This window comes from Melanotaenia boesemani, chromosome 12, assembly GCF_017639745.1.
Source record: "Melanotaenia boesemani isolate fMelBoe1 chromosome 12, fMelBoe1.pri, whole genome shotgun sequence".
In the NCBI taxonomy this organism is placed as follows: domain Eukaryota; kingdom Metazoa; phylum Chordata; class Actinopteri; order Atheriniformes; family Melanotaeniidae; genus Melanotaenia; species Melanotaenia boesemani.
The window spans coordinates 10,411,759-10,437,020 of NC_055693.1; the positions used below are offsets into that span (position 1 = coordinate 10,411,759).

Consider the following 25,262-nt stretch of genomic DNA (forward strand, 5'->3'; position numbering starts at 1 on the left):
CTGTTAGTGATGGATGAGCCAAAGTCGCTCTCATGCTGCAGACTCCTGGTTACCATGACAATTTGCATGTCTATCAGTGATGGCGGCTGGATTGAGCAATTTAACCGTGCTCTTGAAAGCATGTTTAGGTGCTAATTTTAAATATAAGGCAACATTAAATGTTTGATTAAGTGCTCGCCATCAGCAAAAGGCACTAAAAGTTGTAATAGCAGCAGTAGAAGCTGTGGTCCTACCTGCAGTCGTGGTGGAGGGAGCACTGAGACCTGGACCCAACCCAGGAGTTGGAGTTAGTCCTGCAGGCTGGGAGCTGAGCCTTGTGGGCTGGGGCAGCAACCTGGTCTGAGGCCCTGCTGGAGACAAAGACGATAAGATCAATATGAACACACATGAAGCCGCAGTAATAATCCCCTGCTGCTAATACCGTTAGTATGGCAGCTAATGCTGCTTCTAACATCCTCTCGTAGGGATTGAGTTATGGCTGATGCTACAATTCCATGGTTGGCGCAACATACCTGCTCCTGTTTGTCCTGGCTCTCCGGCCTGAAGCTGTTTCACCCTCCGGAGGTGAGACCTGCCATTGTAATGCAGCTGGGCCTGAGCAGCTGAGGTCAGCTGCAGGTTACACACCTCGCACAGCGAGTAGGCCCCGCCCTGACCTGGGTTTAAAAAAAGAAAGAAGGGATAAGTCTGACTGAACGAGACGTAGCAGGAAATTTAAAACATTGTCAAACATGAGGCATGTCAATCACCTGGAGATGAGGTCTGCAGGATGGAGAGACTGATGGTTGTGGGTGTGTCCATCAGCTCCGGACACATTCCTCCAAAGGCAAAGATCTGCCCACTATCCAGGAGCTGAGAGGGGCTGACAGGAGTCTTCATCTCTGAAGAAAAAGAAGAAGAAGAAAATTAAGAAAAACAGTTTTTTAAAATAAAAAAGTGATGGTTCCTTTTTGGGAGGAAAGAGCTGAAGAGTTCGAAAGTGGGGGCTATTGTAGAATAGTAACTCTGATACATTTGTCACTTTTAATTAAGCATAACCACACAGTGTTGTGTCCTTAAACCCAAAGAAACCAATTTTAAAAAACACATCACGGAATTTAGTGGAAAATAAAGAATATATAACAAAAGAAATATTACCAAAAACGCTCAAGAAGGAACAAATACTGTACATCAGTTCTCCAACACATAGACATTGAATACAGAACCAGTGTGAAGGTGACACCAAATATACAGAAGACCTTAAAGAAACTCTCTGAGACAAAAGGACAGATAGACGAACGGACATGAGTGAGACCTGAATGACACCGGATGCATCAAATGCTCACAGGGAGAGTGATGAAGTAATGAGTAAGAGGAGAGAGGAAGGATGACATATGCATGTGTGTGTGCTGGTGTGTCTAGCATACAGTGTGTGTAGGTCAGTCCATGACTTCGTCCATCTGTTGTCCTGACAGCTTTGCCAAGTCACATGATCACTGACAGGACACACACATCCACTCATTTTCTTCTCTTTTGGTTTTGGTTTATTGTCGTGACATGTGTTACAGCTGTACATTTATATTCACTCTGGGCTCGTGGATCGGATTGGGATCGGCTCATTAAGGCCTTAATGGCATGAAAGAAACCCTCATGGCTTTTTATTTTCACACGCTAGTATAGCAGATGTTGCTCAGAAGTTATGCAATAGTCAAATGAGGGCTTAACTTTCTAACATCAACATGATTTTGTGCATGAATGGTAGAATGGCTTCAGAGAGGTACTGAATATGAAGAAAACCTTACAAATATATGCTGCTTTGCAGGAACTGATGACAGCTCATAGTCCGGTGTAGCTTGTAGATCAGTGAAGTAGTTATGAAGTGATTAATACAATCACACCATCACTCACTAAGTAGTGTTCACTGTAAAAAGAGTTCACTGGGGGATAAAGTTAGGCAGCTGCCGATGCACTTCAAACTGTAGTTGTTTGCAGCAGTGTTTAATTATGCATTAGATGTTCACTTCAGCAAAAAAAAAAAAGTAGGGACGGGATGGTGCACAACTAATCTGAGGTTATAAAAAGGAAACATTTGCTCCTTTTGGTTGAGAACATGTTGCAATTACCAATTCTCTACACTATACCAGCATTTAACTTTAATCAGTGTGTGCTTTTTTGGACTGTGTCAAGCTGCACAAGCACTGAAAACACTGACTGTACCTAAAACTTTTTAATAATCCTCAATAAACAGTTTGTAAACAGCGGTTATAGGCCCAAGGTTTGATTCTATACAGTTTGAATTTAGAAACATTATACAATACAGCCTCAGAATGAACAAGAATATAAAAAGGGATCTAGACATGCGGATCCATGACTTTAACTTTGTATGTTCTATAACGAGCAGCGAATGTTAGCAAGAGATATCAGTAGCTAGGATTAGTGGAAACCAGCTAGCATTAGCACACTCTGTAACGGCATAGCTGCTGGCTCTATGTCGACCGATTTATTGCGTAGTTTCTGCACTTTGCTTTTGGTGTACCATATGATGGGTTTTTAGTGCATTATATGGTGAATAAGAAGCCATTTGAACTTTCAAAAAGCACTACAAAACCTCTGATTTACCCATGGGTGGGTAAAAATAAATAAGTAAGAAAAAGTAATAATTGACAATGAGTTCCAGGTTTTAATTCACCTCGTATGTAAAGAAGGACATAGAGAGTGGATTTGATTGATCTACCACCCACTGGCCATCTTTTACATCTCTCAGACAAGGGCTGGTTATAATAAGTTGCTAATTCTCTCTCCCCCAAAATCCTGACTCCAGAGGCAGTGCACATTTTACCACTATAGTTTTTGTATGAAGGACCACTTTGCAATAGATCAGCAATTACATCAAGAGGTATTCTACATATGTACAACATTTAAAGTCAGCAGACTTTAAACAAGGTCACAACAAATTGTTAAGTACACAGAAGACTTAGAGGACTTAAAGCTTTCCACAGATCTTCTAGAGAGGTGGCATGACAGAACATGAATATCTGTAGCACTGGACTTCTTGTGGACATCAAAATGAGCTGTAGTAAAATTTCTAAAAGATGAGTGAGTAAGAAAATGTGTAAATGCAGCAAAAAATCTTGTGGAGTGTTTATTGCAAGTGCATGTGCTGGCTAGAGTTGAGCTACGTATGCTTTTCTGTACATTGCGCTCTACTCATTTTACAATAATGTCAATATGACATAAAAAAGACAAATTCTCCCTCACAATCATCACTTTCATTTCTAGCTCTTTGTGTGCATCCCCAGTAGAAAATATCATGCTGTGTGTATGTGCATGTAAGAGCAGCAACTGAAGAAAAAGTCTGGACATTTTTGTATATTTTCTAAAAAAAATAATAAAAAAGGGCGATTTTGAGGATTAACAGGCTCAAATTACCCCATACTGGTTCCCACCCGGTTTTTGTTTTTCATACTCAAACCTAGCTTTTAAGCAACTGTTTCGGACACTCCAAAATCATGAAAAAAGAAAACTCAACAATAGGCACTGTGGTCTATTAATACTGTAGTGATCAAAGCCATAAACCTAAACAAAGAAAAATGTTCAACTTCTGAGGCAGGACAACGAAACAACCTGCAGTATTGTTTAAGGCAAGTATATAGATATTCATAATACTGAATGTGTTCCAGCTGGTTGTTAGTATTCAACTTTAAATTCCACAAACAGCTGGTTAATCTGTCACAGTGATGAATTTGCTGCAAAATGCACACGTACACTCACCTGTAAACACAAACACAAACACACACACACAGACACACAGAGCCAGCTGATGCTGACATCAGCTTCAGCAGGGGAAGGATTAAATATATCTGCTCTATTGAGCTGGGAATTACACACACACAAACACACACCCACACAAACACACATGCACACAGTAAAATGCAAACAAAGAAAAAGTAAGTTAGTGAACTGAGTGTTCAACATAAAAATGAAAATGTGTGCATTTACCTTTCTATAACATTGTGTGTGAATGTGTGAGTCTAATCCAGGCTGACCAGGCAGTCAGTAATCAGAAAGGCCAGCTGTGGGTGATAATCCCCCACACACACACAAACACACACACATCCAGCAGTCAAGCAACAATATAATTCCTGACTGAAAAGAAATAGATTGAGAAATGTCTACTGTCTGTGGTTCTCAATGACCAGAAGACTTCAAAGAAACACCTGAGTCTTTCATGTTGTGGTGAAAGAGAGTTCATCATCTCTGTCAAAGTGCTGAACTCAGACCGTGCCTTGACGTCTAAATCCAGAGGAGCAGAGCTGTCATGGATATATGAGCACATCTGGACTGCTGAGTGGAAGCTGATGTTTGTTCCTGTGAATATAATTTGCTCAGATGATGGCAAAACAAAAGAAACAAAAAAAAAAAAAGAAAAACAAAACTTGAATCTGAAATGTATCCGTTTGTGAATCTATAAGGGTGTTATTTAAATGACTAAATTCAATTTTGCACTTTACAATGTCTTTTTATGTTGCTAACCAGAGCTAACTGTGTGCTGAAGATTTGCTGTTTGTTTGTATGTAGAGCAGAGAAATCACAAGAGGATAGGACCAGCTGTAAACGGCTTCTTTAGCTGTTTTCGTACATAAACTGAAGCCCTAAAAAATTCCGGACAAATTCTGGAGGCACAAACAAACATCTGAAATATATCATCTTGACATTTTATGGAGAGCCGCTTAGAAATGAGTTTAGAAAATCAGAAATCTGAAAATCAGTGAGTTAGTATTGCGTAGCCAGAGATCCTCCAGAGCAGGGGTGCCCAAGTCCCATCCTGGAGATTTATATCCTGCAACATTTAGAACCATCCTTTCTCTAACGCACCTGAATACTTGAATCAAATGGCTGAATTCCCTCTTCTGCATGATATTCAGCTCTGCAGAGGCCTGGTAATGAGCCATTCATTTGATTCAGGTGTGTTGGAGAAGGGATGAATCTAAAAGTTGCAGGATCTCGAGGACTGGACTGGGCACTCCTGCTCCAGAGTATTTATAACAGTCTGTGCTGCTTTCCACTTGCTAAGCATCTCACCTAGCAAAACATAGTGTCTTCTACTTTTTTCATTATGAGCTCCCTGTTTAACACTGTTCCCAGACAAGTTTTTATCTTTTGCGTTCTCCTGCAGACATGATTAGAGTAAATGTACCAATTACAAGTCATGTACATGATCTTAGTAAGATTACAGAGGTTATACAATTACAAAAATCGATACCATGAAGGCTTGCGGATGTTCCTCTTCATGGGTTGTAATTTCCATCATGTTAAATGAATCCTGATCTAAAGAAGATAAAACCTTGGGGATATACTGACATCTTACAATTTATACCCATCAATTGTGACGCTGTGATGTTTTGCACATGTTGATAAATGTGTCTATTACACATGTTCTGGTGAGACCGACCTGATAAAGCTATAGCCAGCATGAAGTGACACACTTCCTGGGCAGATAAGACTTTTCTTAAAGGTTGTTAACGGAGTTAGAAGAGTATCTCATTTCAATCTAGGTGTTATCACATCCACTCACAGTCCAGCGTTTATTTTATTCTGCTGCAGACTAAAACACTTCGAGGTGCAAAAATGTGTGTCAGCTTTTCAGGAACTGCCAGACATGTGTTATCTATGTACCATGAAATGTTTTATGAGCCACGACTCAACACAAAGATGCCCTTCAATGTATGTGACAACAGTGGAACTCACCAAGATACAAGGTTTTCCTCCTCAGATATCTTTTCTTGTTCTTATAGTCTTCATGTCAGCGAGTGGACAAATGAAAGTCTCATGCGATTGTTGAAAGCCCTAAATCTTGCTAGTGTTAAAGATAAAGGGACAGGGGGCACTAATGTATGTCACCATTCCCTGAAAGACACGCACGCACACATGCACAAACACACACAAATGCAGCAACCTGAGGGGACGACAGGACAAAGGAACTAATGGAAATGTGAAAAGACAGAGAGGGGTCTGAGAGTGGCTCTCTCACCCTGAGGCCAATAGCTGGTAATAACAGTGACCAAAGAAATACACACACATATATATACACACATTTAACAGGGTAGTGGCCAACAGCAGCAGAGATGCTGCAACAAATCGCGAGACACAGTTTGATGTTTGGCAAGAATCTGAGACCCAAGATCAACAGAAACGTCCTAAAAATGTGTTTGGAGACATAAATACATTTCCATGTTAGTTAATATTGAACTATTTCTTATACAGTTTCACACCTTTTTGTGATATATAATAAGGTGTGTCTTGTCTCCATCCAGTTTGACATTAGATTATTATTAGTCTTATTTGCATAAAAAGTAGTTCGTAAAACATTTATTTGGCAAACTATTACCCCATGCTGTGCAGTTTCTGGGACAGTGGACACATATTTCTGCAGAAAGAGGTTTAACACAACAGCAACCAAGAAAACATATATTTCATTTAACCTTCTTTTCCTTTAAACCAGCCATGATTCTGATATAAAACCAAACCAGTATAACAAAACTCCAAAATGTCTTAATATGAAATGAAGATGTTTCAGTTTCTCCAGTGGTACCTCTGCACAAGCTGCACATGACCTCCAACATGCTCCAGGGTCAAATCTAAAGAAATTATTCAATTTCTGACCTCAAAACCTAAACTGGAGCAGCTCTGACCTGAAAGCGTAAGTTTAAGGTTGGATTTATGGAGCTTGTTGAGAGGAGGACCAACCTGTCAGGCTAAATTCAGGTCAAACAGCTCTTTATTCACGACATGGATACTGTGAAATAACAACATTTCCTATCAGAAGAGAACTATTTTATTTAGTGGTTATCACTGAGTCTGACATTGACAAGAGAGAATGTGTAGAAAAGAAAAGATTTGGTCTCTTAGTCTAAAATATTTGGCTATTTTGTCTTTTTTTTTTAAATTCCATGAAGGCATGACAGGACCAAAAGCAACATCATGAATCCATAAATGTTCCAGAAGTGATACAGGACAAAGTATTCCTCTAATCTGAATATGTGCAGCCAGTCTAATATACATGTTTCTTAAATACACAATGAGCTTTATATTTCACTTTCTATACACTTGCTCATGGCAGCAACCACAGAGAGCAATCTGGGATTCATTGTTTTACCGAATCATGTGTGAACAGGAGACCAAACCATCAAACCTGAGCCACCACACACACTGTACATCACTACAGGTGCATGGTGGAAATAAAGCCAAATATCAGCTCTATAACCTTGTGATGAACAGCATTACATTCTCACACCCACCTTTTTAGGTATGAGGGTTCAGTTACTTGTTACCACTTATAGCTAATCAACCAGTCACATGGCAGCAACTCAGTGCATGAAGACATGGTTACAAAGACTTGCTGAACTTCAAACCGAGCTTTAGAATGGGGGCACTGCACATGGCAAGGTTGTTGGTGCCAAACGAGCTGGTCTACTGGCATTTTAACTCACAACCATCTCTTGGGTTTACAGAGAATGGTCTGAAAAGAGAAAGTATCCAATGAGCAACAATTGTCTGGACCAAGATGGATGGTTCTAGCTCAGAGGAGAATGGGCAGACTAGTTGGAAATGATTAAAAAGCAAATAACCACTGGTTATCTCCAAGTTATGCAGAATACCATCTCTGAATTCAGAATACATACAACCCTGAAGCAGATAGGCTAAAGCAGCAGAAGACGCACCAGGTCCCAATCCTTTCACCTTAGAACAGAAAACTAAGTCTACAGTTCACACAGACTCATGTGAGATTGGACAAAAGAAGAACGTTGCCTGGGCTGAGTCTCCATTTCTACATTCAGATGGTAGGGTCAGAATTTGGCATAAACAACATGAAAGCATGAATCCATCTTGCCTTGTATCAACAAATTAGGCTGGTGGTGGTGTAATGTTGTGGGCGATATTATCTTGGCAGATTTCCAGCCAATAGTACCAACTGAGCATCATTTGAAGACCACCACCTTCCTGACTATTCCTGCTGTCCGTCTCCATTCCTTTTTGACCACAGTGCACCATCTTCTGATGGCTACTTCCAGCAAGATAATGCACCATGTCACAAAGCTCAAATCATCTAAATCTGATTTCTTAAACATGATAAATGACAATGAGTTTACCAAATGTCAATCTAATAGAGCAGCTTTGGGATGTGGTGGAAAGGGGGATTCTCATCATGGATGCAGCCAACAAATCTGTGATGTTACTGTCACTATGGAACAAAATCTGTGCCTCAAAGAAATACGGCAAATCTGAAGGCAAAAATGGGTCCAACCCAAGGTGTAACTAATAAAGTGGCCAGTGAGTGTATATAAAGCAAACAAGCAGTGCTAAAAACAACCAGCTTCACACTGTAGTGAATCTGAAACCCTGCAAGAGGATGCATGATCTCCATTCAGATTATTACACTTTCTTCAGACAGTGACACAGATAAGGATATCAAGGAATGAGATTATTTTTTGATAGAAAAACTCAGAAAAGGTAGTTCATAAAATAGGCATGAGTAGTTTATCTAAACAATGAAACATGATATAAATATGTTTTCTTTTTCTTAATCTTTTCTAGTTTAGAGATTTGTTGCATGTTGGCGCAATCAGAGAAAATGAAACGGCTGCTTTTCAAGGACAATCACAGTGTATTCACACTTCTTTAGGTCTTGTAACAATTAATTGTTTATTTCAGTCACATTTCCTGATGCTACAGCACACCTATAATCATTGTTGCAGCAGTTATAGGATGGAAGGAACAGACAAACAAAATGTAAAACCCCAAGTCAGACAGGTGGAAAGACAGGTTTGCAGACAATCCAGGCTTCTGTGTCTGTTTTCTGGTTGTCATGGAAACCATGCATAGTAATAACACAACTCTGATGTCACTGTGGTCAGTTCATCCACACACAGCTGTGTTTCCATCACTATAGACGACATTATGATGACAGACATGGATTTCCTGAAGACTTGTCCGAAACCTTAACCTCGACCTGCCCTCAGTCTTTACCCTGACAGCACCATGGCTTTTCATGTTTTGTTTTTTTTTCTTGTTCCCCAAAGCCTCCACAATGTTAGTTTGAGATCAGATTCCTGAGTCTACAGGCAGTAATACACTCATGCCACAACAGATGAAAAGCAGTCTGCAGATTTTCTGTTCTCAGTCCACTCGCACCTATCTGTCCAGGTTTGGGTTTCTCTTCTTTTTCCACTTTTATCAACAGCCGCTAGGATTTAAATACTCTCCCCCACCACCACCATCTGATTAAGGGAGGTATCAGTCTACATCAGAATCACAATTTAGTCCTGCATCTGGATCAGCAGCATGAGTTACTGCTAATTATCCAGCTTTAGCTGATGTAATTAAATCTAGCTTAATGTGGTTGAGTGTTTGTGTTCACTGCTTTTGTTAAAAACGAAAACATTTTGACAGAATCTGAGATTTAATATGGATCAGGCTCAGGTGTAGCGCACATTTCTGTGTTTTTTAATCCTCTAATGTGGCATCATGTTTAATGGTTTACATACCACAGCAGGGATAAAACGCACACATGCAGAGAGCATGAGGCACAGCAAGCTTGTTCTGTCTAACCTTCACTACAGGACACTGTGACTTCAGTTCTGTCTTTAAATAGCTCCTCTGCTCCATCAGGATCTGACTCTTACAGCTCAAGGTGAATCTTGACTCTTCTACTAAAATCCAGGTCTTAACTGCAAGCATTAACTGCTCATAAAGAGCCAAGGGCCCACGATACTAATGAACCACCTCCCTGCACTCAAAGAGGCAGAGATGTACAAGAGAACTGTAAATCCCATTGACTCATTGACACATATATGAGGAGTAATGAAGACATGAAGTGGGATCAGACTGTCAGCCTCCTGCGATTTTGCACAGATGAAAATGTTGAGGTTGAGCATCTCTTGTAGTCCCCTTTATTGTTATTTTGTTTTAATTGTTTGTGTATTAATTAAAGTTGATGGCAGCATCTATACCCAGACTATAACAATAGTAGCAAACATATATAAACATAGCTAAGATAACATTCAAGACCATCTAATTATAAGTTTTAAAAGATTTGACAGCCCATCAATATACACGGGCTTCTACTCGACATCCCTGTTTATAGAACGTTAACTCTCAGCTTTGTGGATGCTCATATTGCTCCAGTTATTGCTTATGGTGTCTAGACAACCCTTAACTGTGAAACTGACTCATAATAATCTTATAATAACTCATCTTCTTTATGTTGCTGTTAATTGCATGTTCACAGTTTGCCTTAGTTGTAATTTCATGTTGATTTAGTTTCATTTAGTTCTTTTAAATTGGGTTCATTTAAGAACTGGCAAGGTTAGGGCTGAGAGTAATGCATAATACTTCTTCTTATTAAATGTTCAGCTGAGCAACAGCTGTTGTGGATGGTGGAATAAGTTATTACTAATCAGGCTCTGTAGTTTGATAATGATGCAACAATTTATCTTTAATAATCACAGCAAGTAGGTCGCCCTCACAGCAAGAAGGTCGCTAGTTCGAATCTTGGCTGGGGGGAGTTTCGAACAGTGAGGGCAGTGGCCTTTCTGTGTGGAGTTTGCATGTTCTCCCCATGTATGCGCGGGTTCTCTCCGGGTGCTCCGGCTTCCTCCCACCGTCCAAAGACATGCATGTTAGGTTAACTGATTACTCTAAATTCTCCCTAGGAGTGTGTGCAAGTGTGAATGGTTGTTTGTCCCCTATGAGTTGGCCCTGCAATGGACTGGTGACCTGTCCAGGGTGTACCCTGCCTCTCACCTGTTAATGCTGGGATAGGCTCCAGCTTACCCGCGACCCTTAATGGACCAAGTGGTACAGAGAATGAATGAATGAATCTTTAATTTTGTCTTTTGGTTTTTATTTGTTAATAAAAAGTAGATAAATCCCCCAAAACAATTTTGTTTTTTTTAAAATAATTTTATTAAGTTTAGCACTGATGGAGAGTTGTTTAAACAAAAATGTAACTCAGTTATTGTAAATAAAGTTATTTTTTAAATTCAGGTGAAGACATTCAGGAGTGTATAAAACCAAAAAATCTGCAACTCTGTTTGTTTCCTGCTCGATATGGAGAACTTCAGAATCAGAAATAAACCAGATGTTCCTCTATTACAGACAGTCAAGGATTAACACAAACACACACAATATACACACACACACACACACACACACACACACAAACAAGCACACAACTAGCTGCATGTAGGTTACCCAGCAGGCTGTGCAGGATTTGGTGGGACATGATTGGTTGAGCCAGAAGGGGATTGTGGGATTGGGATTATAATCCACAGATAAGTGTGCATTGGTGTCTGTGTGTGAGTTTTAGTTCAGTTGGTATAATCTGTGGTCTAATAATAGAGATTAGCACTTGCACTCTTCTGAGTTTCTGTTGCCTGACTTCACCCCCTCCCTCCTGAAAAATCTCAGAAAATTCTCTTTACCTCTGACCTCGGTTACTGAAGTGGACATCACTGTACGGAATACACAAACTTTGTAGTGGATGTTCCTTTGAAACAGAAGAGGTGACAAACTAATCTAAAGCAAAGGAGTGATGCCATTTTCATTAAGTAATGGAACTGGTTCAAGTCTTCAATGTCCAATAAGACTGATCAGGAGACAGAGACTTCCCACTCCTTCCAAGTGCAGTCAATACATCAGGAAATTGTGATATCAGTGCTGCACCAGAACGATTGTTCTGCTTGAAGCATGCTGAAATAGCTGCAATAAGCAACTTTTGCTGCTTTTGATCGGTTGAGTAGATGCCTGTAAAGACAGACCTCCTTGCACTTTCCTCCAACGCTTTCATTATTTATAGGCAGCAGCACTATAATATGCAGCAGGTACAAAATTCAGGAACTCCATGGACAACACAAATCACTCAGTAAGTGCCACCATTTGCACGGTCTAGCAAGCATAAAGTTAGCTTTGAGATTTTGTGTTTCCTTCTTATTTTGTGGCACATCTTTTAGTCGTTTTTAATGTCTTTAAGGCTTCCTATACTTGAACCTGATGTGAAGGACCAGCAGTGACCAGATTCCCTACTGGGTCTCCACACCGCAACTAAGGATGCACAATATATCGGCATTAATATCTGTATCGGCCGATGTTAGTAATTTTTTTAACCTATCTGTATTGGTCTGATGAGCAAAACTGGACCGATATTAACAGCCAAGATTTATTTTCATCTACTTGCTGTTTGTGTACGTGTGTCGGGAGGAGGAGGGGGGTTTGGCCATGTGGCCATGTTTGGACATGTGACAGCGATGCAGCACCACGTAGTGGGATGTAACTGAAGCTAGAAGCAATGTCAGCTGTGTGGTAATTTTTATGGTGTCAAATGAAGATACTTGAAAAGCAGTATGTAGTATTTGCAAAGTCGAAGTGATGCGAGGACGATGCAATCATTCAATACCACAAATTTTATGTCATCTGAAAAACCATCATCCAGAAGCTCACAAACAATGGCGGGAAGCTAGGACCCTTAATGTTTGCATCATTTTTACTCTGTACAGAATTTGCTAATCTTAAACCTTTGAAACTATATATATAAATATAAATATGTATATATATATATATATATATATATATATATATATATATATATATATATATACTATATAGTCTGCTGGGGGGGTAACATGACAAAAAGGTGTGCTAACAGGCTGGAAAAACTCATCAGGCGGGCGGGCTCTGTGGTTGGCATGAAGCTGGACTCCCTGGTGACAGTGGCAGAGAGGAGAACACTAAAAAAACTACTGGCTATTGTGAATGATGCCAGTCACCCTCTGCACACTGTCATCAGTGCACAGAGAAGCCTGACCAGTAACAGGCTGCTCCTCCCCAAGAGTAGGACCAACTGGCTCAGAGACTCCTTTGTCCCCCGAGCCATCAAACTGTACATCAAACTCTGCATTAGGCAGGAGGGGGAGAAGGAGGGGGGAGAGGGAGGTGTGTAGTCCGCCTGATACAACACATGCACAATAACCCATACAAACAGTTGCAATAACTTATATGTGCAATAGTGAACTGGGAATCTGTACCACCTCTACTGTGTGCAATGCTTGTTTATATTGTTTTATTTAACTTACTTAACTTATTATTTTTATTTATTGCATTCTATTTGTGCTTTTCTTGCACCTTGTTGCCTCTGTTTTGCTTTGAACCTGTATATATTGTGTCTTGTGCTTATCCTGCTTTACTGTTGGTGTTGTATAGCTGCTGGTACCCAAATTTCCCTGAGGACTCTCCAAAGGGATTAATAAAGTATTTCTATTCTATTCTATTCTATTCTATTCTATTCTATATATATATATATATATATATATATATATATATATATATATATATCGACATTGGTAAATATTGGTTATCGGCCATAACAACAATACTAATATCGGTATCGGCCAAAATTTTCATATCGGTCCATCCCTAACCACAACAGATCGAAGAAAACAGCACATAAACAGGCCACGATACTGTCACCAAAGACATACAATCTGGGCAAGACATAATTCGCCAGTGCAGAAGGGGGAGGTAGAGTAAATTATACAAGAGGAAGCAGAAGACTGTATAGTTTTGGTTTTTATTTTGTTAACGAAGCATGTGCTTTGTGTTTTTCTGCAAAGTCAAAGAGAGATGGTCATGTTATTCAGTTGATCTTCAGTTTCTTTACTCAGCAAGTCAACGTCATGAAAGTGTTGCTTCTTTGGAGAACTGAAGATGGCAAAATAGAAGAGTTTGTGATGTCTTAAAATTAGTTGTTAGCTTTCTGTAGTTACTGCAGCCTGCCTTCTCCTGCACTCATTGGCTACTCTAAACAGCCAATCAGAGTCAAGACTTTACTAGTGATGGACAGGACTCTAATACTACATGTAAAACTGGCCAACGAAGTTTGACAATGACAACTGGGTGCACAAACTAAATATACAAGAGAGGCAGATATGTATGGATATTTGGGAAGTGCCCAACGGCCAACTATTGGTTTGGTGCTTGCACTTTTTCATTTGCCTGTCTTTATATCTATTTGAATCTATGGTCAGTATACATCTCTACAGTTGCTTTGGATCTACTTATTTTAAAGTAATTTTGTGTCTTTGTAAATGTCTAGCTTTTTCCTCTCTTAGACATTTTCAAACTATTTTCAGGATTCTCAGCTTTTGTTTGAACTTCAGCAGAAAGTTCACACAGGAGTTGCTGACAGCTTCCTACCACAGCAGTTCTATGCTGACACTCCTCTGAACACATATAATAAACACACTTTATAAAATATGGCTCCAGGGGACCCCTAAACCCATGGGCCTCTGGGCCTGACACTGATATAAGCTGACATGCACCTCCGCTTACTACCCATCAGGCCTTTGGCAGCTACAGACATGACATTGCCACAGCAAGAGCTGAGATTGGTCACATGGATAGTGTTGTCTCCAGATAACCAGAGGTTGTTGATAATAAACAAGCATAACCTAAATGTGAAACATATTGCAGTGTTACTCCTAGGTTTTGGCAATCGGGTGGCGGGTGGCGGGTGTTGTCAAATGACGGCTGTGGCAAGGGCGAAGGGAGGGCATATAACCATGCGCGATATAAACAGGGGAGGATAAAATTAACTTGACTTTCTTGGGAGTGCAGGGGTTGCCGTTGGTGGGTCAGCTGGAGCAATTGGCCATAGGTCAGTAACACAAGTGGATATAAAAAAAAGAGCATTTCAGAGAGACAACCTCTATGATGTGAAGTTGGGCAGAGGTTCACATTGACAAACTGCATTTTAAAGACATATTACATAACTTTCTGACCTTAAAACTCTGCTTTCCGGACTCGTTCGATGGTACAATAACATCTATTATGTGTATTTCTGGAACAATTTCTTCCCAGCTGTATCCCACGGCTGAGAAACCATACTACACAACTTTTTCTTCCAGGATGCTACGTAATGTTGCAACCGAATTTCCCCTTAAGCACCAAGTCACACGCTACCAAGCGGATATAAACACACCGGCCTTTTTGAACTTGCACCACAACTGATTCAGCAAAGAAATGAAAGGTATTACTGGAGGAAGAGAAAAAAAGAAAGCGAGAAAGGCACAGAGCAAGAGATAACACAAGAGTCACGATAAGACTGTCTTTAACTGGCTGAAAAGAGCTCTGAGTACAGGTAGGATGTAAGATGAATGCCGAATTAGCCGTCAATCGTGGGCAAGTCACTGAGAAAATCTGCTAAAGTTCTGTCGTGTAAGTTTCAGAGAATCAAAAGGAATCTCTGTGTGAAGGGGAAAGCCCAAAAGTCCAAATTGTATGCTTGTAAATTTCAAGCCCTCAAGCAGCACTGTATTTTAAAAAAGGCATCATTCTCTACTGGAAATCATTGCGTGAGGTAAAGAACACTTCCAGAAATTGCTGTCTGTGAACACAACTCTATCATGCAAAGAAGAAGCTACATGTGAGGACAAGGGTTGAGGGGGGAAAGTCATTTTTAGATGCATCGCAATGTGGATGTAGACGATTCAGAATTATATGTTTAAAAATCTGTTTCTTAAATAACACAATGCGGAGGTACACGAAAGTCAAAACTCGATATTGCAGGTGTGCAGCGCCTGGATCGTCTGTGGCGTGCATATAACAGACACAATGGCTGTGCAAGTAATCCGACTAGTACCCTCGGCTTTAAAACTTAGCGTCTGAATGGACTTTACATTCTGTGGGTAACTTTGTTTGCTCAGAAAGTCCGGTTCTTGTGGGGAGGTTAAAACAAGGTAAAAGTTCTGAACAAGGTAAGAACACAGTAAAAGTTCTGGTAGAAATATGGTCGACCCACAACCACTGGGATTCGACGCAGGTTCATGTTTTGCTCTTATGTTGTGAAAACAGAAGTTGTCCTGCTTTAACCAATAGATGAGCAAGTTTTCTTCTTTGTTGTTTGTCATGACAAATATGAGAACCCTTACACGTTAAATGAATAACATTACACGTTTCTACTTGGATAGTAGTAGTCGTCAAGTAGTCACACAGGGAAAAAAAGATGCATCAATAATACTTTTAATCCTCTGTTTGGAAACCATGAAAGCTCTGTCCTGCACACTAAAGAGAAGAAGGAGCATCCAGCCTGATATTAGTGGACAGTTCAAAAGCCTGCATCGCTGATGGTATGGAGTTGCATAACTGCATATGGCATGAGCTGCTTCCACATCTGTGAAGGCTCCATCAATGCTGAAAAGGACATAGAGCTTTTAGGGAAACATCTGTTCCTATCCAGTCAACATTTCTTTCAGGGAAGGCCTTGCATATTTCAGCAAGACAATGCTAAACCACATACTCCATCCAACACAACAACATGGCTTCATGAAAGAACCCAGGAGCTGAACTGATCTGTCTGTAGTGCAAACGATTTACCAATAGAAAATATTTGCCATACCGTGAAACAAAAAGTCCAGCAACAAAGGTCCAGGACTGTTGAGCATCTAAAATCCTGCATGTTGTGTTGCTGCCATCAAGTTGAAAATGAGCTAAAAATTTCCATAAAATGGTAAAATGTCTCAGTTCTCATATGTTGTGATATCTACTATGTTGTTCATGTTCTGTTGGGAATAAAATATGAGTTTATGAGATCTGCAAATTCTAAAAACTAAGAGTTAGCCTCTTTCAGATAAACCATTCTTGGCTCTAACACTGGTGAAATGCAATTAAAGTATTTCAGAAGAAAGCTTTTGGTCTCATTCAGTGCACTTCACAAATCAGATTTTTCCTCTTCAGACTATCACTGTGACAAAACAAACAATTTATACAGTTAAAGAGAGAATTATATATGTATAATTATAAATGATTAACTCAATAATGCATGATAAAAATAAAAGAGGTGATAACGTATTTAAAGATGTGTGCTGTAAAAAGGCGCAGATAGTTATTAGACTGTAGAACCTGAACTTACTGCAAATGATAGATAGCCCAGTTCCTGCTGGGAAATGCTGCAGCCCTGGAAGACCCTAATCAGCTGAAGCACGTGTAGAAGATGTTTGTACAACATGAATGGATTATTCAGATCAAGGTTGTGTTTCTCTGCTGATCTAAAGCCGGCTTGTCTACAACTGAGACAAATCTGGTAGACATCCTGTGGTCAGAACCAGCTCGCTTGTGCATCAGTTAAATTAGTAACGACATTCTCCAGAGGATGAAACATACCAGTTGTGTGTTTTTTTGATAGATCATGACTGATGTTTGGGGTCAGTGAACTATTTAGGAAAAGTCTGCAAAAAACTGTAGACTCAAATTACTACATTCATGATATCTGTTAGTTGAGTTTAAACAGAAATTACGTTGTGCACATCAGCCGTCTTCACAGCAGCAGTGAAGGACTTGAAGCCAGAAAACATGAACTCAGACCGAAAGACGAGAAGATGGCTATGACATCACTTCCTTCTCAACATGCTGACTCATCAAACATTCAACAGCTGCTCCACTCAACTAATGGAAGAAGAAACACGAGACAAACACACACCTTTGGTGGGCAGTTTAATTGTCTTCTCACTGAGTTATCTCAGAGTACAAACTCAAGTTTAGAGCTGGCAGTGACATCACAGAGGAGAGGACGTGGAGCGTAAAGTTGTGTCTCGGTGTCTATAAAAAGAACAACCATCACCTTCACATTTAGGACACAGTGACTTTGTAGCTGACTGGATTAACTTTCTGTACTTTTACTACTGCCGCACAAGAGCTGTTTGTCATGTCATGTCTTCACAGCTAATTTCTGTTTTTGGTCTTCTTTATACCATACCAAAGTGATCCTACTAACAACTGTGTAAACATCCCAATCTAATTTATCTCTTTTATCTATGTGTGTCACTGAGCCACAACAAAAAAAATCAATAAAACACATCACGGAGTAAATTGCACCGTTCAATTTCAATCTTCATGAGCTCAACACTTCTTATTTAGACTCAATCCAATTTACACCATGCCACTGCTGGAAATGATCACCCAAGCACTAAATGTGGATTAATCCCCAACAAATGCACTATTTCCTCCTGTTTGAGTTGGAACGAGCCGATACTGTGATGATTTTAACAACCTTAAAGCTCCTTTAGGGAGTGGAAAGAGGGAGAGTTAAGAGGTTTAACCCCTTTCATTTTGTAGGGAGAAAACCAGCAGCACTTTCTTAAAGGGCAGCAAAGAGTGGCATGTTAACTGAGGGGGTTGATGAGAACTGCAATATGGATCAAGTATTTATTGTGCTTTATTTCTAGTGCTAGAAATTTTGAAGAGTTGTGATTGAGGAATTTTTGACAAAAGTTAAAAAAAAACATACAGTCAGGAAGTTATACTCTCAGATTTATAGTTATGCCATCCATCCATCCGTCCGTCCATCCATCGATCCATCCATCCATCCATCCATCCATCCATCCATGCATGCACCTTCTATTGCTTAACTGTTCTCAGACTTCAGGGGCAGCAGCTGTAACAGGGAAGTCCAGACTTCTTTTTCCCTGCCCACTTCTTTTAGTTCAGTCTTAACCAGATGGATGGATACTAGGACACCTTATCTTAATCAGTTGCCAAAGCCACTTCATTTGGTTCTTCTCAATGTTGAGGAGTTGCGGCTATACACTGAATCCCTCCTGGATGACTGAGCTTCCAAGGGAGAGTGCAAAAAACCCTGCAGAAGAAACTCATTTTGGCCGCTTGTCTCCGTGATCTTGTTCTTTTGGTCACTACCCGCAGCTCGTGATCATAGGTGAGGGTAGAAACGTAGGTTGACCAGTAAATTGAGAGCTTCACCTTTTGGCTCAGCTCCTTCTTCACTATGATAAACCAATGCCAAGTCTGCATCACTGCAGATGCCATACTAATCCACCTGTCGATCTCCCGATCCATTCCTCCCTCACTTGTGAACTCCTGCACTTGGGGCAGGATCTCATTCCTGACCAAAATAAGATACTCCACCCTTTCACAGCTGAGGACTATTATCCCAAATTCAGAGATGCAGATTCTCACCCAGTTGCTTCACACTTGGCTGCAAACTGTTGCAGCCAAGAGTTGAAGATAATGACACAGTAAAGCAAATGGGATCATATCACCTCCAAAAAGCAGACCCAATCTTGAGTCCACCAAACTGGACCCCCTCAATGTCCCAGCTGTGCCTAGAACTGGGGTGTAACGATTAACAGACACAAATCAGAACTGATTTTAGCCCTGAAAGTCTAATGGATCAAATGTGTCATAAACTGACCTATTCCACCAATAAAACTGAATAAGGTATTGCTGCACATCTTACACAGAGTCAAAGTAAAATTTCTGCCTCAACACTACAGCAAACGTAGGAGTGAGTGTGCACCATTACTAATGCTGGTGCACACTGAGTGAGTGAAGTCTATATAAAAAGAGATGTAAATATTTCTGTTTGAAGATAACTTACCACTGCCACAATCATAGAAATAGCTTGTTCTCATTTACAAATAATCAATATCTATGTTAAAGAAATGTTAAGAGCTGAGTTAGACAGCATCAAATCAATTCAAATTGAATGAGATGACATGAATCGAATTTAAAATGTATCATCCCTGAAATGTATCTTACTCCATGTCTCTAGACACATACAACATTGTCTAATAAGGGAGAAGTACACTCCCTAAAGAACAATTTTTAGGTTGCACACATCTGCGTAATGTTATCACAGGACCTTTACAGGACCATGATTTCATTCAAATAATTGAAAGGTGAATATTTCATTAATGTTATTCCTTTAATCTGCAAGTGGTTTCATTGTGTCTGATCTATTGTTCTTACATACAAGGTACTGTACCATTAGTCTTGTGCTCTCATCTAAACCCTAATAAGCCACAGACTCTCATTAACCACTTAAAGAAAGCCAGTGGATGTAACTAATGAGATTGCGAGCGGAAAGTCTATTCTCTTTTGCCCTTTGGACATGTGCACATGTGCTAAGCTAGGTGGCAATTATGGGAGATATAAGGTCAGCGCCAGTCTTTTCATCTTGTTTTCAGGTTTCACCAGCAGAGAACACAGGCTGGCTGTCATTTACTACGATTTCAATGGATACAAACACCAGAAAATAATGGAGTAGAGCAAATTTAGCTATTGCTAAAAAAAGAAAGTTAACATTAATGTCATATTTGGTGGGGACATGGTCTAATTGTCTCACAAGCTAAACTTCTAGTGTCCTACCAAGTGATGGTACAGTGTGTAAGAGTGTGTGTTTCATTGTGACCTTCATAACCTCTATGTGTGTGTAATACCTCAGAGACACAAGTCACGAGCAAACACTTCATCACTGCCGTCCCATTTATGTAACACTTTCTCCCTCACACACACACACACACGCACACACACACACACACACACACACAAACACTATTTACTTTTTCTTTAAGCACTTTGTCCATACACACACAGACACACACACAAACACACATTTGTTCAGGTCCTTAATAAGCATCTTATGTTCTTCTTTATAATAATCACCCAATCACATTCCATTACTGTCACCACTTCCTCTTTGTCATAAGACAGGGCATTAATTAAAAGTTTCCTGAGACAACACAGGAAGCAGGTGCATGCACACACACACACACACTCACACACAGGTAGCTTCATAAATCACACCGGACAGAATGGGAGTAATGAAGTGGCTTGCTGTTAGCACTCTGTACTGCAAACTAGCTACTCCACATACTGCAATACTCTCAGGGTTATTGCACAGTGACTGAGAACTGTGAAGGAAAATAAGGATGTTTATGCTGCTGTCAAAACAAACACGGTTTTTGGACAGCGTCCGTCAAAAAAAAAAAAAAAAATCAACAGAGAAATAACTTATTTACGCAGTGGGTAGTATGAGTCAAACAAAAATGCTGATGGCTGAGTTTAGTTGGATTTATGGAGGCAAGGGTGGATCTGGTGTCTGTTATCAGATGCTAGCTTAGCCTAATTTAGCTTAACAAAGACTGTAAATACTACTCTTAACCACAAAGCAATCCCACATGTAATCCTGCATCATTGTCATTGTTAAATGTAGGGTTTTACAGAAATAATGTTAACTGATGAACTTTAACAGTGGAGATAGGTAGATCATTTTCCCTTTGTTTGGTGCTAAGCTAAGCTAAGCGACCGCTAATGTCAGCAACTGTTTCTCTTTACTGATAAAAGTTAATATTTATGTAATGTGACTCTTAATTAAATTGTGATGTAAATCTCTGCTCTAACATAACAAGTATAAAGAGGTTACGTTGAGCTCATTACACCTGCCTGCTGTCAGTACACAAATATAAACACACAGAGCTACAACAGATTTAGCACTAGAAACCACAGTCTGTGCTTTTGTGTGTGTGCTCTGCAGGTTTCCAAACTAATCTGCCCTGACGTAACAACATGCTGCTTCTCAATCTGCCCACTGCTGGAGTCTGGCACAAACAATGCACATACAACGCTGTGTGTAGTAATGCTGTCATACTCTATAAATAGGTAAAATTGATTTGTGTGGAGGAGAAAAAGAGTGAGTGTGTTACAGGAGGACAAACCTACCTAACTGTCCTGTTTGTGTGACTTTTATTCATACTTTTGTGAGGTTTAGTCATTTAATAAGTAGGATCCTGTGATCCCAGTGACCCCTCAGACTGTATACTGTTAATGCTGGTAAATGCTGAGTTTTAGGCATTTGGTTAGCGTCATCCAAGAAGTTTTAACTTTAACAGCAGGCTAATATATTAAAATAGTGCACTGTTACAGAGTCTTAATGTAGTCCAACAGCACAGAAGCAGATTTATTCATCTAAGTGTCCAGGGTTTTTAAAATCTTAAACTTTGACAGATTTATCTGGCCTCATTTAAAGTAAAAAGACTGTGGCTGCCCAAGCCCAGTCCTGCCTTAAAAACAAGCATTATAAAAGATAATAAACACCATAAAGATTAAAGGGGTCACATTAATCCTCTTGGTGCTTTCCCTTGCTTTAGTGCATTATAGCTTTTCTCTGCCTGTAAAAAGGTCTGCCAGAGTTACAATGCTTGAAGTTCATATCAAATGAAGTTCCTTTTGTCAAGTTCACTTTACAAGATGTTCTGATTTGCTGTATTGTTGTAAAGTGTATACTACACATATTTGCGTGCCCTGTGAGTTTTGAAGTTGTAATGGGTTTATAATGATCTCCAGACTATGCATCATCAAGAAAACACAAGCAAGAAGTAACAGGGGAAAGGATGGAAGATGCAGACTACACTGCCATCTCACTGTTTTTTTTTTCAGTCTTTTAGGATGTTGAAGGCTGGAGTCATTAATGAGACACGGGTGATTTAGCAAAATACCAACCGCATCCTGCTTTTCACAGACAAAGGCCAACCGTACTTTCTTTGCTATGCTCTGTGCCATCATGCTTGCTGTTATGTTGTTGAACGCTGTTGTTTCTCCTTACCCACCTCTTGTGCTGTCATTGGTTCCCCCCGCTTTCTGACTCCTCTCAAATGTCCACCGTGCTAGATACTCTGTTAGAGCCTGAGACATGTCAAGCAAGCCACACAAGGCATTTACACATAGTGATCGGTGGAATTGAACAGATTTGTTGGGGTTTGGGGCTTTTGTCTGTGTTGGCAAGTTTGAAAATCAGGCTGAAAATTGTGCAGCATCAAGCAAAGTTTAGAAGAGTCAGATATTCTTTTATAATTTATGAGGGGAAAACTGATACACGATGTACAAAACTGATTCAGTACCAGCATCTGAGAACAGAGAACTTCTTTTATTTAAATATAATTCTCCTAGAGAACAGGAGATGCCTAGCATTGATTTCTCACTGGACAAATGTGTCTAATACTCCATCAACTAGATGGCATCCTCCCCAAAAGCTTTAGTGTAACCTTAAACTTGGCTGGCCACTTCAGTTCAGTTTCCCTGACAAAAACATGAAAAATAAAGATCTGTATTGATATATAGGAGAAACCATTGCATTAAAACATCACACACTGCGTCACATCATGACTTCTACATGAGTTTTTCCTTTTTCAGGTCCAATTGTTGTAAATGTGCATGGTTAGCAGCAGATATATCTCAGAGGCCTACACAAAGTTTCATAGAAATCAAGCAATTGCATCAACCAATGTTGCCTCATTTTCATCAGAACGTGCTGCAGCTCTTTTTTTCTGTAAGCACAACCATAAATGTTTTAAGCCGCTTTTTTCCTCATTAATTGCTGTAAATTTGTCGATTGTGGTAGAAATGCCAGTATAAGTTATTGTATGGTAGAATGATGACTGAAAACAGCTGCACCTTCACTTTCACCTCATCTTACCTCTACTGTGCCTCCTTGAAAAAAGCTAACCTGAGGTTGTCGTGCTTCATCCAATCAAGTACTTGGCAACAATAGGATGAAAAAACTCCCTTTTAACAGGATGAAACTGAAAACCTGAACAGATTCAGGAGAACAGACATGTGTTGAGTAGCTAGGATCCATTACTGGGAAAGTATTAACTTATAGCTAACTTTTTTTTTTTTACCAATTGAAACTTTCATTACATACTATATTTAAACCCCCATTAATCTGTTCCCTGTTCTCCTGATTGGATGTTTAGCTCAGTGTGACATGTTCCTGCTCCCACATCAACCTGTCAGCATCCCTCCTCTGTCTTTGACAGAACATTTTCTGCTTTAATCAAGTTGAAAAGCTCTAATTAGAAACAAAGAGGTTGGAGACAAACTGAGAGAAAGTCCAAACATCCAATCAGAGAGCAGCGGTGGCCACAGCAGGAAACAGAAGGAAGCACAGAGGGAAGGAAGCAACAAAGGAAGGAATTAAGGGAAAATAAGAAAAAAAGGACAGAGGGATGGATGTCTTGCTCATTCCACATGGGAGACATTATATAAACGCAGTTTTCAGGCCACAAAGAAGAAGCAGTAGAAGTAGAGGTGAGGGGGGGGAAATGGGAAGCTAAAGGAGGGAAGGAATAGGAAGGGAGGAACAGAGAGGAAATGACAACAGAGAAAAATGGAGGAGATAAGTAATGAAAAGATGGAATATTCTGCTTTTTAGGTCATAGAAGCAACAATAAAAGGAAAGTTGAGAGAAGCAGAAAAAGAAGGAAAGAGAATGAGAATGGAGCAGCTTTTGCGGGAAAAGCTGATTTGTAGGTCTGTTTCTGCTAAAGAATCCAGAGATTAAAGAGTTCAAGCTGATTAGAAATCATTATCAGACACACATGCACAGGAACTTGCACTACTAAAAGTTTGTTTTTTTTACCATTTGTTCACCCTGCCTCTAAGCTTGATCATTACCTAGTTCCATGTCAATCCCTAAACTAAGCCTAACTCAAGTCACACCTCTAAACCCAGTTCAGACCACAGTGCTGTTGGGTGGTCACGCTGTTTACACTACAACAATGTGTTTCGCTTGTGTTTAGGCCTCTTAAAGTCATATAAAGTGTTCCTCTAGCATGGCTGATCTGCAGCAGTGACTACACATTACAAGATTTTTTACTTTGTTTGCTTACCAGGTGGTTAAAGAGAACGCATCAGCTTTTCTCCTTGTTATATCTCACTAACATGGGCTTCTCACCGACCAAATCCTACCTAATTTTCTGAGTACACAGTAGTTTCGTTTACCATATTTTCCAGGTTAACCCGGACCTCATGTCACCTGACTCTGTATAACACATGCTCGAATGGCTGCAGCTCCTCACTGACCATTCAGTTATAACACCTTCCCTGCAAACTGCTCCAGAATATCAAACATGCTAGATGTTCAGTCAGAGGCTGGGAAGGCTTCAGTGAGCCTTTCAAATCACATCTTTCAAACTTTTACACATAAAAATTGATGACCGCCAACTGAACTGCGAACGTTAATCAGATCTGTACTATTTATCTGCAGCCTCTAACATTTGTCAACCATGAAAAATCCAGGTTAAAAATCTCCTATTGGTGAACGAGGCTTTAGACCAAAACCTAAAAACATGAGCGCACACAGAGTCTGTATGGTCTGGATTCATCCTCTCCATCTGTCATAGAGATGTTGTTCATTTTCACCTAGGTGGACAGTATGGCAGGCTGTGAGTGTGAGTGTGTTCAGGGCCTAAAAATCGGCAAGAATCCCATCTGCAGCATAAAAACTAATGAAATAAATCACGTTTGGATATAAGAATATCAGCTTTACCTCCCCCATGTTGTGCTTATTTCTTAAATGTAGGCATCATTGCACTGTAAAAACTTTATAACTCTTAAAGTAACAATATTAGACAAATCTAAAGCACTCGAAGAAACTG

General features: G+C 39.9%; 1 protein-coding gene across 3 annotated transcripts in view; it reads right to left on the reverse strand.

Annotated features, from left to right (window-relative positions):
- The window catches only part of znf385b (zinc finger protein 385B), a 63,903-nt gene that overhangs the window by 35,360 nt on the left and 3,281 nt on the right, over positions 1–25,262 (reverse strand). For 2 of the 3 annotated variants that reach the window (XM_042002796.1, XM_042002794.1), the window contains exons 2-4: positions 750–881; positions 513–656; positions 238–350 (exon numbers count right to left, since the gene is read on the reverse strand). In XM_042002796.1, coding sequence (XP_041858730.1) covers positions 238–350; positions 513–656; positions 750–879 — 387 coding nt within the window. In that variant the 5' untranslated portion in view covers positions 880–881. The remainder of the gene's footprint in view (positions 1–237; positions 351–512; positions 657–749; positions 882–25,262) is intronic. The other variant, XM_042002795.1, reaches the window with a different exon arrangement.